The sequence below is a fragment of the Sebastes umbrosus genome, chromosome 21 (assembly GCF_015220745.1).
Source record: "Sebastes umbrosus isolate fSebUmb1 chromosome 21, fSebUmb1.pri, whole genome shotgun sequence".
Lineage (NCBI taxonomy): Eukaryota > Metazoa > Chordata > Actinopteri > Perciformes > Sebastidae > Sebastes > Sebastes umbrosus.
Window position 1 is genome coordinate 26,895,364 of NC_051289.1, and position 15,975 is coordinate 26,911,338.

The window sequence follows — 15,975 nt, forward strand, 5'->3', positions numbered from 1 at the left end:
GTCTCTAGTTTGATCCATCCATCCTCTGAGTGCTCTAGGTCTCTAGTTTGATCCATCCATCCATCCATCCTCTGAATGCTCTAGGTCTCTAGTTTGATCCATCCATCCTCTGAATGCTCTAGGTCTCTAGTCTGATCCATCCATCCATCCTCTGAATGCTCTAGGTCTCTAGTTTGATCCATCCATCCTCTGAATGCTCTAGGTCTCTAGTTTGATCCATCCATCCTCTGAATGCTCTAGGTCTCTAGTTTGATCCATCCATCCTCTGAATGCTCTAGGTCTCTAGTTTGATCCATCCATCCTCTGAATGCTCTAGGTCTCTAGTTTGATTCATCCATCCTCTGAATGCTCTAGGTCTCTAGTCTGATCCATCCATCCTCTGAATGCTCTAGGTCTCTAGTTTGATCCATCCATCCTCTGAATGCTCTAGGTCTCTAGTCTGATCCATCCATCCTCTTAATGGTCTAGGTCTCTAGTTTGATCCATTCATCCTCTGAATGCTCTAGGTCTCTAGTTTGATCCATCCATCCTCTGAATGCTCTAGGTCTCTAGTTTGATCCATCCATCCTCTGAATGCTCTAGGTCTCTAGTTTGATCCATCCATCCTCTGAATGCTCTAGGTCTCTAGTTTGATTCATCCATCCTCTGAATGCTCTAGGTCTCTAGTTTGATCCATCCATCCTCTGAGTGCTCTAGGTCTCTAGTTTGATCCATCCATCCATCCTCTGAATGCTCTAGGTCTCTAGTCTGATCCATCCATCCATCCTCTGAATGCTCTAGGTCTCTAGTTTGATCCATCCATCCTCTGAATGCTCTAGGTCTCTAGTTTGATCCATCCATCCTCTGAATGCTCTAGGTCTCTAGTTTGATCCATCCATCCTCTGAATGCTCTAGGTCTCTAGTTTGATTCATCCATCCTCTGAATGCTCTAGGTCTCTAGTCTGATCCATCCATCCTCTGAATGCTCTAGGTCTCTAGTTTGATCCATCCATTCTCTGAATGCTCTAGGTCTCTAGTTTGATCCATCCATCCTCTGAATGCTCTAGGTCTCTAGTCTGATCCATCCATCCTCTGAATGCTCTAGGTCTCTAGTCTGATCCATCCATCCTCTGAATGCTCTAGTACTCTAGTTTGTGGCTGTAAAGTTTCATGAGGCTGTGATTATCCTAGAGGTCACCACAGGTCATTTTATACAGTGAGGTCAAGTTTCCAAACATGGTCTCACTACAATGAAATGTCTCCTATGGGGACTAACATCATCACACATGAATACAGTTGGGCTCATTGGATACACAAGAGTCTCTGCTTTTGAGTCATACCCAAATTATGTAATTCCAAGATTGTTTAGGGACCCCAGTATGCAGATATATTGAAATACGCCATTTTAGAATAGTAGACAATAACACCTTTGTACTATTTGCTGAATCAGCATTCCGTCAATGAGTTTGAGCGGTGCATGACTAGGCCTTAAATCGGTCCCAATCTGCAACCTCACCACTAGATGTCACTAAACCCTACACACTGCTCCTTTAACGCTGACCGTTTTCAATTGTTTTTTGTTTTTTTTTACAATGAGGCTCATTTGCATAGAAAGGGGCCGGTATTGCGCTAAATGTCTGAATATTACCTAATTTAAATATGTGCAAATAGCACAGGAGCACCGAGATCATTCATTTTAATGAATGCTGACGTCTGTCATGAATTTGAAGTGCAAGTGCAATTAACAGTGGTTGTTGTGAGCTACTTCTTTGTCTTCTGTGTCTCCCCAGGTGTTTAAAGAGGAGAAGTACTTGAAGGAGGCTGCAGAATGTGCTGAGGTGATCTGGCAGCGGGGTCTGCTCAGAAAAGGCTACGGTATCTGCCACGGCACGGCAGGCAACGGCTACGCCTTCTTGTCCCTTTACAAGCTCACCCAGGAGAAGAAACACCTGTACCGCGCCTGTAAGGTAAGAACAAGTGTTAGCCTGCTTTTGATTTCATCCCGTTACCTAACAGCAGTCAAGGTACTGTTGGCTCTGACATGGAGGTCTGTGCGACCCTCCAAGGATAGGCCTCCCGAGACCATCACTGACCCAGTGGATGATGTTACAGGCAGCATAACGCTCACCACGGTGTCTCCAGACTCTTTCACGCCTGTCATATGTCCTCAGTGTGATCCTGCTCTCATCTGTGAAGAGAACGGGGCGCCAATGGTGGACCTGCCAAGTCTGGTGTTCTCTGGCATATGCCAGTGGAGCCGCACGGTGCTGGGCTGTGAGCACAGGTCCCACTAGAGGACGTCGGGCCCTCATGCCACCCTCATGGAGTCTGTTTCTGACAGTTTGGTCAGAAACATGCACACCAGTAGCCTGCTGGAGGTCATTATGTAGGGTTCTGCTCTAGCAGTGCTCCTCCTGTTCCTCCTCACACAAAGGAGCAGATAGCTGCTGCTGGGTCGATGCCCTTCTACAGCCCTGTGCAGCCCTCCTGGTGTACCGGCCGGTCTCCTGGTATCTCCTCCGTGCTCTTGAGACTGTGCTGGGAGACACAGCAAATGGATGTGCCATCCTGGAGGAGCTGGACTACCTGTGCAACCTGATTGGGCTGCAGGTACCGCCTCATGCTACAAGTAGTGACAAGGACACTAGCAGAACACAGAACTAGAGAAGAATCAGCCAGGAAGGATGAGGAGAGAGCAGCTGTCTGTGGCCACCACATGCAGTATTTAATGCAGATGACAAGGCATCATTGAAATGTTCAACCATGTCATTAAAAGAGCAGTCATAGCCGTATGGCTCAAATGATCTCATAATATTAGAGAACTTTGTTTCAGCCTCGCCATCTAACAATCTCTTTTCAAACAAAAATTCCCTTTTAGTCTATCTAATAGTTTTCTGTTGAGACCCAACAGCATTTTATTATTTCTGCTATGAAAGCAGCTGGAACGTATTGTATCATATAGCAGGGCTGCATTCAAATGTACATTTCCTCACCATTAGCAACCACTAGGCTTAATGGTTTACTGTCTGATTGAATGGTATCATATTACAAATCCCCCCCCTCAAAATCTCAGCAATAAAGCAGGTGAATAGTGAGAATCACGTTGTCCACAGCTTAAAGAAAGGACATGTTGTACTGCTGAAATGGGTTGTTGGTGGCACTGACTTAGATCAGGTCATTACTTGATGTGTCAGTTTCTTTCTTTTCTTTTGCATTTTCTCAAACATGTACAGATGAATGTTGCATGAATATCTCTAAACCCGTTGATATGACCTTCCTCCAGTTTGCTGAGTGGTGTTTGGACTACGGGACCCACGGCTGTCGCATCCCAGACAGACCCTACTCTCTTTTTGAAGGTATCAAACATTTCACATTTTCCTTACCGGGCAAGAACCCCAACAACATTTATGCTAAAATCAGTGGGCAAATATGTGATGCGTGATTGGGGGAGAGAGTCCAGTAGAGGATGGAGCCTGTGTGAGTTAGTGAAATAACCCTGTAATATACTGTCATATCATGTCATATCCAACTACCGTTGTATTATTGTTCTACTGTTTACTCATTTGAATTGTTTCTATTAAATACATGTTTAAGCAACATCAGAAAGAGAGAGGGACCAGACTCTCCAGTCTGTCCTTTTGCCATATAACAGAAGATCAGATGAGCCTCTATGAGCTGAAAGTGTGAGTCAGAAATACAGCTAGTACAGATAAACAGAGAAATGTTCCAAAAAATAAAAATAGAAACTATAAAAGAGCAATTAAACTGAAAATGACAAGGTAAGCAGTATCCAGACAGTGCCCAGATCAGTGTTGTACTGAAGGCCTTGAGAGAGCAGGAAAGTACAACGTTGAAACGTGACTACTGGACAGTGAAATGTGTAGCTGGCAGTAACGGACGTGTTTCCCCTCTCAGGTATGGCGGGGGCCATCTACTACCTATCAGAGGTGGCACAGCCCGAAGCCTCCTGCTTCCCTGCTTTTGAACTTTGACCTACCAGCTGATGGGGACTGAGGACGACGAAGGGGAACGGGGGACTAACTGTTTTGGACAAAAAACTTTGAGTCTTTGCTTGAAAGCTGGACGAGGATGTGTTTGTAATGCAGCTTTCAACCGAAGTCGTGAGTAAGTAATGTCTGAATTGAAAATGAAGAACTCGACAGAGTTAGTGCAATTCGTTGTTTGTTGGAGTAACCATATTGTTTGGTTTATGGAATTGACATTTAAAAGATAAATGGAAGATTAATTTTGAACAAAACTATAAGTTGAATGTTGTTGATAGAGTGAAAATCAAAGCAGCTGCTGGACTGAAGAGGACAATGCTAATGGATGTTTCTCTCCCTAAAGATGGACAGTTACATCCTGTGGGGTCCAAACGTCCCCTCTCATCCTCCACTGTTTTGGGGCATAGACATGTCCCATGTGTCCTCCTCGCCCATTACAAGTCAGTGCTAGCTGGCATGGACAAAGATGAACACCCTTTAACCCTCAGCCTTTAATATCATAGCACCTAGGCCAAGAAAGAGGGCGTGCGGGCGGGCGGGCGTGCACTTACCTTCCTATCCAACTGTGGACTTCGGCGTCGTTACACATTCACCAATAGGGGACTTCTTAGCAAGCAGGGGACATTTTGGAAGTCCCCTGCTGGTCATGCTTTAAATCAGGGGTCTCCAACAAGTAGCTCACTACCCGTTTCTGAGTGGCTCGCTAACGGTTCAGAGAATATGTACATACATTTGATAACAAAAAGTCACCAAATGATTATATCGGCTGTCAATTAAAGTAGTGAGGCTGCTGTCAGGTTTGTAACGCCATAACATACAGCGATGTGAGCAGACTAGCAAGCGTACACCAGATTTGACAATGACCACAGAAAATAGCCAGGCACATAAAAGGCAACAAATCTACTATTCTATACTATATACTATACTACCGTCAGTAAAAGATGTAACATCGAGCGCCAAGTCCACAGACACTTTTCATGGGACTTTCCGTCTGGTAGCAGTCTACGAACAGAGAAGGTAAAGGAGCCAAAAGCAACGCTTAGAAGACGACAGTCTCCGTTTACTAATCTGACGAAGAAGGCCGATGAGGCAAAGAGCCTTCGTTTAGCGGCTCACATCCTAACAAAACACAAAAAGCCCTTCGTCTATGGAAGATATGTAATAGAGACGATGACTGCGGTGGCTGAAACGTTATTAAAGGACCATGAAAGTAAGACAGAAATGATGTCTGTTATTGGCGATGTACAACTTGGTGCTTCGAGGAGCGCTCAGCCACTTTCATTTTGTCCAATTAGCTCTCAGAGGGGAAAAGGTTGGAGACCCCGGCTTTAAATCATGTATAAAACCCTCTTGTTGTTTTTTTTTTTTTATTTATTATTTTAGGCAAGAAGGGACTTGCAGATGTGTAATGTAGGTATGTGTGAAGCTGTTGTGGTATTTCTATGCACATGCATGTACTGTATAACAGGCTCCTGGTCTCCTCTTCCTGTATTTGTCGGTGTGCTGTTTCCCTTCTATTTGTCACATAGTGGGGACAAGTTTCTCTGTCATATTTCATTTCATGAGCCATATGAGCCTATAAGCCAGTAAAACTGAAGTGAAACTAACCAATATATCAGCCTTTAATGTGGCAATCCTTCAGATTTCAGTCCCGGTTGATTTAGAATTTCTATTTGAGTGAAAACCATGTAATGTGCTTAGAGTTTATCAGTCTGGTCTGTAGTCTTTTTCTTAATACACAAGCTTCACATTTTCAGAATTGTGTGCATAGTTTCTGGGAATGTCGCCACAGACACTTGTAATACTGGAAATATATAAATATTGCAATATTACGAACATCAGTTGGTCATCAGTGGGCTACAGGCTCAATCACCATTGTGTTCCCTCCTTAGGTGATAGTTACTTAACAGACATTTATTTAAATGAAAATCTTTGAGATTGCCACTTAAAGTCAAACTTAAATTTGATTTCGCTTTACTTTTTGTTTAAAGGGACTATTTGTAACTTTCAGAAATGCTTCTTAACAGCGACACCTGTGGCCGTTAAGTCAACGAAAGTCAGCGTCGGGCTCGTTCTTGTGCTCGCTCTACATAGACATGAGTGAGCATCGCTCAAAACAGTGAGGCGACACACGTCAGCTAAAAGCACAATATCACTCTATATTTCAGCTGCTTGGCAGTAATGTTAGCTGACCAGACGAAGGTCTCTTCATGAATCATTGCTGATACTGTGTTTGCTTCTCCTGCCTCAGCGCAGGCTTCAGCAGCGGGACTCCGCAGCGAGAAACTCGTCTCCCTCCGCCCGCAGCCGGAGTGAACAGGGAGACACCGGCACCCGGTCGGTAACGAGACAACAACGTTTCTCTCTGCGGAGCCCCGTCACTTCACAAGACACGGGAAACCTCCGTTGGAGGAGCTGCGGCATTTATTTCTGCACAAACGTCCACTGTACATTCACTAGATATTCTCAGAGCTAAACTAACTCTTCTGCAGTGTGGAGTGAGCGCGCGTTCACGTCTAGAGGTGGAGCGAGAGAGCGAGAGAGCGAGAGAGCGAGAATGCGCGCACTGTCTGAGTGAAGGTAAGCAGGCAGAGGAGCGGGGACGCCAGCCACACGCGAGCGTGCATATGCGAACGCGCATGTGTCCCGACCCGCTACATTTATACGCTTAAAAAGTTACAAATAGTCCCTTTAAGGAAATATAAACTATAATTAAGCTACAGACATTGTGCATATTTTTCAGTTTTTCAAAAAAACAATAAAAAACATTTTTGGACGTGATTGATTTACATTTTAGAGAGTGTTGCTAAGACACTGTCAACTTCTGTGGTGACTGACCAGAGAATGTCACATTTTCTAACATACAGACGTTCAAAAAAAGGAAAAGGCTTTGTATGAAGTCTATTTAGCATTTGGTACTGTATCAATCATTAGCTATTCAAGCCTTACTTTATGTCCCGTTTATGATTGAGTATTTGGTAGGACCCATGGTGCTGTCAAGTCCTATTCCACTTGGAAAGTGGAAGCCAGTTAGCCATGCTTGCTAATGTTGGCTCTGATTCCCACTAGACATTCCATTTTGCTCATGTCATTTCAGCATCTGCTGAGTCACCTGCAGCTCCTTCACACTCGGGTCAATTCATAAAGAATGGATTGTGGCTGCCGACAGAACCATGAACTGCACATCATCTGTTACTGCTGTCTGCCCCATCTCAAGGTCTGATTCACAAAAGACATTGCCCTAATGACAGAACAGTGCAAACATGCCCATAAACCTTTGCAGCTGAGTGGAATTTGCCCTTTTTTTGCATCTGATTGCAATTATCCATGTGGTAAACTATAAATGTGCCAAGAACACAGTAGGCAGAACAACGGCAGAGAGAAAAAAATAATTAAAAATACAGATCCGGACTGACGAGGTACAGACATATTCCTCAAAACTTCAGGCAAAAATGTTTGCGATTGGTCATATGCTGCAAAACATGGCCCATTTAATGTGAACGCGCTAACAGCCAGATAGAGAAACCCTGGGTTACCGAGTTAATGAAAAGATACCCCGGGTATGTTGAACTCCCTTCATAGTACAGGCCTCTGATGGTAAAAGTCTACAGTATGTCCAATAGTCCCGACAGCACACGAATGCACATAAATGCCTAATTCTCTTGCCGAGATCTCGTCATGAATGTCTTTGCATGAGGATAATGTCACATATATAATGTGTGTGTTTAACTGTAGGGAGTGTTTCCAGGTGTTGTGGTGGTGATTTGTGTCCTGATCCCAGCGGTGAGGAGTGTTTCACCTTTCTGTCTGTGTATTTGATGTGCTCTCTGCCTCATTGGTGTCAAGATAGGAATGCGTGTGTGTTTCCTTTTCCTCATTAGACTCCTGGGCTTCAGTGACTGAGCAGGGACAAGTAACATGTCTTCATTGTTCTTCTTAACCTGCTTTTGGGCTAGTCAGTGCTTACAAAGGTCAAGTGACAGAATTAATGTAAGGTTTGATATTGTTGGAAATAAAAAAAATATGAATAGAGCTCCTTTTTCATTGTTTGTTTGTTTATTATTATTATTATTATTATTATTAAAGGATAAATGGTATTTTCTGAAAATGAGGAACGTGGAGCATCTTGTGAAGTTCTACTTTAGTTTAGGTTTCACTAATAACCAAATACTTCATCTTTTGGCACATCAGCAGCACATTATCATGTGCATCAGCAGCACAAATGTCATATTAAATCACTCTATTTCCTCATTCACAACATCTCTTACTAAAAGGCAGGAAAAGGGTATTCAATATAGGACAAAGCAAGAAACTGCATTTATTCCAAAGAAAGAACCACATGGACCTGGAGGAAACTGACTCTTTAGTGGAGGAGGAAATTACTTTTTTTCCTGTAAAGTTATGACCTTATTCTCGTAATATTACGACTTCTTTTCTCGTAAAGTTATGACTTTATTCTCATAATATGACGACTTTTTCTCGAAAAACTATGACTTTCTTCTCTTAATATTCAGACTTTTCTTCTCATAAAGTTATGACTTTATTCTCGTAATATCACGACTTTTTTTCTCGTAAAGTTATGACTTTATTCTCGTAGTATTACGACTTTTTTTCTCGTAAAGTTATGACTTTATTCTCGTAATATTATGACTTTATTTTCGAAATCTCGGGGGGGTTTCTCTCAATGTGGCCCTAAAACAAAAAAGCCATTAAGACCTTTAAATTATTAAATGAATATAACATGATGTATATAGCATAAACTCTGGCATTATGAAATGTATATGTGTAACGGTATAAATAAGAGTGTTTTTGTAATATAGTTAAATTCATGTTTAATTCGGGACAACCAATCATTGTTTCTGAGGAGCTTTTATTTTATAAACAGTGCATCTAGCATTGCGGACATCCAGGGCTTTTATTTTGTATTCCATGCAGGTGCACTGTGGGTAACCTCCAGCAGAAAGAGACTGTCATGCTGTGGGTCAGTTGGTCCGCTGCTAGCTCCGCTATAATAAGTTGTTAATATTATAATTAAAGTTGTTACACAGTGTGGAAAAGTGGCAAATATTACATTGTTTAACACTGTAACTCATGTACAACACATTTAGTAACTTATCAGTCCTGTAAATGCATTATTTAGGCGATGCTAATGAAAACGGGGCTGCTAGATTGATGTGTAACGCCCGGCCGGGTGTCTGGTTGTAATGCAGACAGGGAATGAAATGAGCACCTGCCAGATAACAGGGTCAATGTTGGGTATGGCAGGTGAACATTTCAGGTCACCTGCCACCATGGCAGACAGGTTTTCCTTGTATTAAGAAATATTATTTTTAAAAAGCAATTCTAACACTTCATTTTACAGGTCCACAAATTGCATGGTAGTTAAGTAATAATTAGCAAGTGACCTATGTGACATTTCTTTGGAATTACTGCCAAATTATCCAAATATTGACCTCTAAATTTATTGAAAATTACTTTATTATAAACATTATTTAATAATTATATTCCGCTATTTCTCAATAGCTGGTGATTTATTTAATACATTTCCAGGAAAAGAATACAAAGTGAATTGATATGCTTTATTTCCATGTCTGCTGGTAAATAGATGATAATTAGCAAATAACTTCTTTGAAATGTCTTTAAAAGCTCCCTGAGTCATGACATCAGCTACCAGGTTACATCTGTGTAGACAATAAGTCACACAATGGTGAGATCTGTGTCTGATCAGAAGTGTCTTCTATTAGTTTTGGTTTTCCACCTCCGATGAAGAGCAGCGCCTAAGGGCCCTATTTTAAAGATGATATACTATTTTAGCATATAATTATTAAATCATGTTTATAATAAAGTATTTTTCTATACATTTTGAGGTAAATATTGGGGTCATTTGGCAATAATTCCAAAAACATTTCAAATAGGTAACTTACTAATTATCACCTAATTACTATGAAATTTGTGGAGCTGTAAAATGAAGTGTTACCAAATATAGTCATGGATTAAGGTTACATGATATATTCCATAATTCTACAGTCTGGTACCACTGACTCAGTGTTTACAATTTGAAAGCGTTGTACATATAGATTTCAGAAGTGGCAGACAAAAAAATGAGTGGCTGGTAGAAATGTTCAGTGACCTGCCACAGTGGTAGGTGAGGAAAAAGGTTCATTTCAAACCCTGAATGCAGACCTTTCTATATTTTTCATCCAAGTTGGAGCGAGCTGTGCCGACCACCTTAACAATATTCCTGTCTGGTTGTGTGTGTCCCATTAACACAGAGGAATAAGTACCCAAGTGCTCCATCCACCATTCGTGCCATAAATGGGTGAACATGCAGAACAGAAACACAGTGGTCACATATGTCATTATTTTTGTTTGTCTTCTTTTTTCTATATTCTGTGTATCTGTTTGTACCTCTGTCAATGAGCATGTGTTTAATAAAGAAAGCATTAGCCCCCTGCCACAGAGGACCGCGGACAGGATATGGTCTAGTTTATTAATAACTTTATTAAACTATTTGATACTATTACTATTAGATGAACAAATACGAAAGTCAACAGTCAAAACATGTGGCAGGTTCATGAGTTAAATCGGAGCTTGTACCTAAGTAAACACTACAAAATCAGGTGTTAGCGGGCTAACGTTAACAAGCCAATAATGCCAAAAGTTGACCTCCAGTCTCATACACTATTCAAATGCATCAGTGTAACGGTGCTGTAGACAGGTGGTTATCATCAAATGCTGCATTAAAAATGTACCATTGCCACTGAATTGGTTGACAGTGAACCTTTTTTTATATGTGTGAAGTACACTAAAGGCAGCGAGTGGGAGATTTCTGGAGGATGGCTCTGAATTAGTTTGAGAGGAGACGGACATTCACACTGATGCATGGAACGGCATCATTCCACAGCCTTGCAAGGTACACTTCCCCACACATCACTCTCTGTCCCTTCATGTGCATGGAACTTCTAGTTCTTAGTAGTGGGTTACCTCAAGGGGACTTTTAGAAGGATGTGAACCACTGCCATCTTGTGGGCAAGTTATGGAACTAAGACTAATGGGTGCATTTTCTGAAGAAACTTCCTATGTTGTTGGAAGTAACTTCATATTCCAAGTTCAAGTTTACTTCAGATAAATCAATATCCAAAATACTTGCTGAAATTGACTCCACATGAATGGAGGACAGTTAAGGAGATTTTTGTAATGTTTTTACTTTCAATACTTTACAATCTGTCTTTTAGCTAAGTTAAGCATCTTTATAATTAGGATATACTCAGGGCCAGTTCTATCCTACTATTTTAGGGTGGGCTGGTAGAAATAATAGGTGGGCAACTTGGGCGGTGGGTAGTCCAGAGGTTAGAGAAGTAGACTAGTTGCCGGAGGTTGCTGGAGGTTGCCGGTTCGAATCACTGGCCAGGTGGCTCAAAAATCTGGCAACTGGCAAGCAGAGGGTTCTCAGAGTCAAGATCAGATGCAAGCTCCTGCTATTGTGCTCTCAGGCCTCTCCACATTATGGCTGTGTGATTGTGGACGGGATGTTTGGATGGGTTAAATGCAGAAGATTCATTTCCCAATGGGGATTAGGAAGGTAGGTTTCTATTTTATTCTATTGTAATTTATAAACAGGTGCATACTCATCAGTGGTACAAAAGGTGACCAAGATGTGAACCCCCCATGGGGTCCAAGGACATGAACCACTCTGGGAAGACATTTTTAAAATACCAGTTTTAAAATGTGGATTTGCAGTTGCTTTTAGCACCCTAAATGTTATGATCTTGTTCACAAAAGCGTGGACTCAATTGCAGGCACAAAACACAAGTCTCTTGAAGGTGTAATAAATATAAATTTATTACAAATATATAAATTGGAACTGTGAACAGGGGCTGGAGTTCCTGGAGGTAAAGATCCAGGTCGAGGAGGAGGAGCGTGCAGGAGTGAGCAGGCAGGTTGGTTCCAGGAAGCAGCAACAGCTGACAGGTGAACAGACCTGAACAAAGGACAAAAAAACAGTGTGAATCCAAAAATCCAAAAACACGAGCATGAGCAAGTCCAAAAGCCAAAATATAAGGGAGCCTGAATATGTCATGTACCACTGTGGGTGACGGAACGATCTGGCGATGAGTGGCAGGAAGACCGGGGTAGATATACTGCAGGTGTGTGTGATGATTGGTTGATTACTTGATTTGTGTCAGCTGATCCAGCAGTGCCTGCCCAGGAGGAGGGGGAGGAGGAAGGCCACACCTCCCAACACACTGACAGACTAGACACACAGGGAAAACACACAGGAGACAAAAGGGCAGGGAAACAGAGGAAACACAAGGAAAAACTAGTCTGCCAAGATTATAACATGACACTAAAATTAATGTAATCTCTCTGCTACAAAAGTAATGTAAGGGGGACGTCCACAGTGTCTGGTTTACCTCACCTGTCCCTCTCATTGTCTCTCTGCTGGTCTGATTATATGCCTCGCCATACTGATATATTCTTGTTATGTATTATACTCTATACCGTATGATACCATAGTATATTTGATATTCTATTCAATTCTTTGTTATATTGCTGTACTATACTATATATTATGGTATACTACACTACTATATTATGTATATACTGTATATATGTATATGCGTATATATATGAGCCAAATATCTTCCTTGAATCGTATCGGAACCATGGAAATTGATACGTATCGTATCATTGTAAGAACATATTGTTACACCCCTGATTCCCAGCAAATCATATCACAAATCCAATATCAGTCAAAGTAATAGCAATTAGATGTTTTTTTTAAAAATCGTACAGCCCTACTGTAAAGGTTAGTCTGTGAGAATGTTACTCGCCCTGGGTTCATTCCCCGCCATCTCCATCAGGCTTTATGTTGCCAACAGTGAAGGTGTGGTTACAGCACATGAGGTCTAGTCAGCTGAAAGAACTTGAAAGTTGAAAGCATTTCACATTCAAGACTGAAAATACACGCGAGAGCTTGTATCCGGGTGGGGGGTAGATAAAGAAAGGACATAAAAAGCGGTTGAATATTTCTCACTCAGTAAAGCAAAGACAGTTGTGTTTTTTATTTGCTGGTGATGGACTACCTGTTGTAATTTTTTCTCTGCAACATATTTGCTAATTTCGTAAAAGGGAAATGTGTGAAAGTGACATTTCTTTTAACTGTTTTAACCGATAGCGTTAATCGGTTGAAATGCTTAATGTCGGTTTAAGGTTAATTATGAACATCCCTAATTCAGATGTGATGTGGGTTTGACCTGCATCCACGTGTTGGTCTGAATGGGATGTGAGTCAATTCTCTTCTCTTGTCATGCTTTGTGCTCTGTGTCTCTGTTTTCACAGAGGATGTGACTCAGTGGTACAGCGGTTGTTTTGCATGTATGAGGCCCTATCCATCTTTATAAAGCTCTATGTTACAGTTTTTCTCAATTGTTTACACACAAATACTGGTACTTGACACACAATGACCACAACATGTAACTCATGCACCAACCCCCTGAACCAATTCTGCTAAACTACAAGCACAATTCCTGCTTTACACTCAAATTGCAGTTCTAAAACACACTTTTTTCAAAACACTACACACAATTCTCTGCATTTGGCACAATTTTCATGAAGAAAATCTCGTTTTCACAAGGAACACACTGTCATTCAAAATTCTAAAGTCAATTGCCCTACTATGCACACTGACTCATCACATGGGCAAACACCTGTCACACAGTGTTACAATTAGCAATCAGAGCTTTAGCATAAAAGGGCAAACATTGCTTGTGATGTGGATGAGGTGCTGTGGTCAGACCGAAACAGAAGAGAGGATGTAGCATAGTTTTTTTTTTCTTTTTTTTTTTTACTGTAACTGTATACAGTAAATTCCTCTGTTTTGTATGTAGACCACTGTATGTGCAACTTTGTGTTGGTTGGGATGTACACTGTGTACATTGTTTTTGTGGGGAAAATAAAATATATTTGTTACCGTGTATTTGTGTGTTCTGAGTATAAAAACAATATTCTAAAATATTTTACAACACACTTATGTATGTACTGTCTGTAGTAAGTGTAACACTGAACAAAAAAAAGGCCTAAGTCATTATGATGAATGGAGAAGAAGTGTTTTCCATTCATCATAGTGTTTTACATTGAGCACATCAGTGTTCAACTGGTTCTTATAAATGTCTATTCATATGATGGTTTGTGTGTGTCATTTGAAAACAAAATACCATTTTGAGAAGAAATAACATTGTTTTGAATGTAAAGTTTCATTTTGCAGGAGAATTGAGGGGTTTTGCCCATTGTGTGTGTGTTTTTTGATTTGTGTGTAGAGTTCTGAGAGTATGAGGCATGCTTTCAGAAAATGTGTGTAAACAATCGAGAAAAACTGTAACAGCGATGAAGCTGTGAGAGCATCGTATGTGGCGTGGTAGTCAGCTGGAAGAATGTGTAATGCTGCGTTCACACATGTAGGAGGCAGTGTGGTCCCATACATCTGTAGCTCTTTGTGTGTCTTGTGTTGAGCATGTCATTACATCCTCTGCTCTGAATGGACAGTAGTTCTCTGATGGAGCTGCCACATGAAATCATTCATTTCCTGTTGCACAGTTTGTTTCCTGAATAGTTTAGATTCTGTCTTTTTTGATCTTGTGATATGTGTTGGTGATACTGCTTTAATGCAACAGTGTCCTGGAAGCAACACCCACTTTTGAAAAGTGGGAGTTGAAGGACATTTGCACAGTTCTCTACTAAGAGACACTACCGATACTTGTAAAATGGCAGATTGTGAAAACAAAGTGGAGGTTTTGGTAATGTACCTCCCCCTTCCTCTCCCCCTTCCTCACCTCCATTCCTCTCCTCTTCTTTTCCCTTCCTCTTCTCTCTCTGACATGAATGGTTGAGTCTGCAGTGGAAAAGCTGTACACTCTGTGGCGATGGTGGTATAGTGGTGAGCATAGCTGCCTTCCAAGCAGTTGACCCGGGTTCGATTCCCGGCCATCGCAGACGTTTTCTTCTCTGGCAATGTTTTTGGTACAAGTAAAATCACTGTGTTGTAGATAGATAGAGCTTGATATACATTCCCAGGCAATGATTACACGTCACTTGCGCTGAATACATCAACAAGTGTTTTTCTAGTGATTAATTGTTGAAGTCATTCATAGCTTCTCAGCTGTGAGGATTTGCCTTCTCTTTTTGTTATGTAATGACACAATACAGCCGTAATGATAAGAACTATCATAGAGAAAGAATGTAAAAAGTAAAGAGACTTAAGCCCCACTATTCCCGGCTCCCACCCTCTCAGTTGATCTGGGTTCGATTCCCAGCCATCGCTGTCCTTTTCTTCTTCTAATGACGAATGCTTGGTTTTGTTGTCAGACAATAAGCAGTAAAGCTGGGAACCAACTTGGTGCTAGGGGTGCTTAGGGTGACCAGGAGGAGGAGTACAGGAACCTGGTGGGGGACTTCGTCGCCAGTGTCACTCCAACCACCTGCAACTCAACACCTCAAAAACCAAAGAGATGGTCATAGACTTCAGGAAGTCTAGACCACCCCCACGACCAGTCCAGATCGATGGGGACGAGGTGGAGGTCGTGGGTACCTACAAGTACCTCAGGCTGCAGTTGGACAACAAACTGGACTGGACAATAAACAATGACCACCTCTACAGGAAGGGCCAAAGCAGTCTGTACTTCCTGAGGAGGCTGGGATCATTCAACATCTGCACAAAACTCCTGCAGATGTTCTACCAATCTGTGGTCGCCAGCGTCCTTTTCTACGCTGTGGTGTGCTGGAGGGGGAGGGGGGCAGCACAACTAAGAGGGACTTATTCTATTTTAAAAAACTTCTCTACCTCAGTTCTCATCCCGCATTATATTCCATATTTGACATTTCCTAATATCTATATATCCTATATTTTATTATCCAGCACTATATCACTTTCTGCGCTATATTCACATTTTTAACAGTTTCTTCATCTCCTGTTATTTTTATATCTGGTATATTT

General features: G+C 41.5%; 1 protein-coding gene, 1 long non-coding RNA gene and 1 other non-coding gene across 13 annotated transcripts in view; 2 read left to right on the plus strand and 1 right to left on the minus strand.

The window, feature by feature from the left end:
* lancl2 (LanC lantibiotic synthetase component C-like 2 (bacterial)) overlaps positions 1–8,016 on the plus strand; it is a 33,679-nt gene extending 25,663 nt beyond the window's left edge. For 2 of the 11 annotated variants that reach the window (XM_037756570.1, XM_037756569.1), the window contains 3 exons: positions 1,770–1,946; positions 3,263–3,335; positions 7,081–8,016. In XM_037756570.1, coding sequence (XP_037612498.1) covers positions 1,770–1,946; positions 3,263–3,335; positions 7,081–7,160 — 330 coding nt within the window. In that variant the 3' untranslated portion in view covers positions 7,161–8,016. Of the gene's footprint in view, positions 1–1,769; positions 1,947–2,050; positions 2,333–3,262; positions 3,336–3,894; positions 5,743–7,080 lie in introns of those variants that run through there. The other 9 variants (XR_005204916.1, XR_005204918.1, XR_005204915.1 and 6 more) reach the window with 9 other exon arrangements.
* Positions 1,178–9,363, minus strand: LOC119480410. Its single transcript, XR_005204922.1, has 3 exons — positions 9,352–9,363; positions 6,462–6,466; positions 1,178–1,413 (listed from the first exon to the last, which is right to left on the minus strand). It is a non-coding gene; the product is annotated as an uncharacterized LOC119480410 (long non-coding RNA).
* A 5,539-nt stretch (positions 9,364–14,902) lies between these two features.
* trnag-ucc lies at positions 14,903–14,974 on the plus strand. Its single transcript has one exon. It is a non-coding gene; the product is annotated as a tRNA-Gly (tRNA).
* The last annotated feature ends 1,001 nt before the right edge of the window (positions 14,975–15,975 follow it).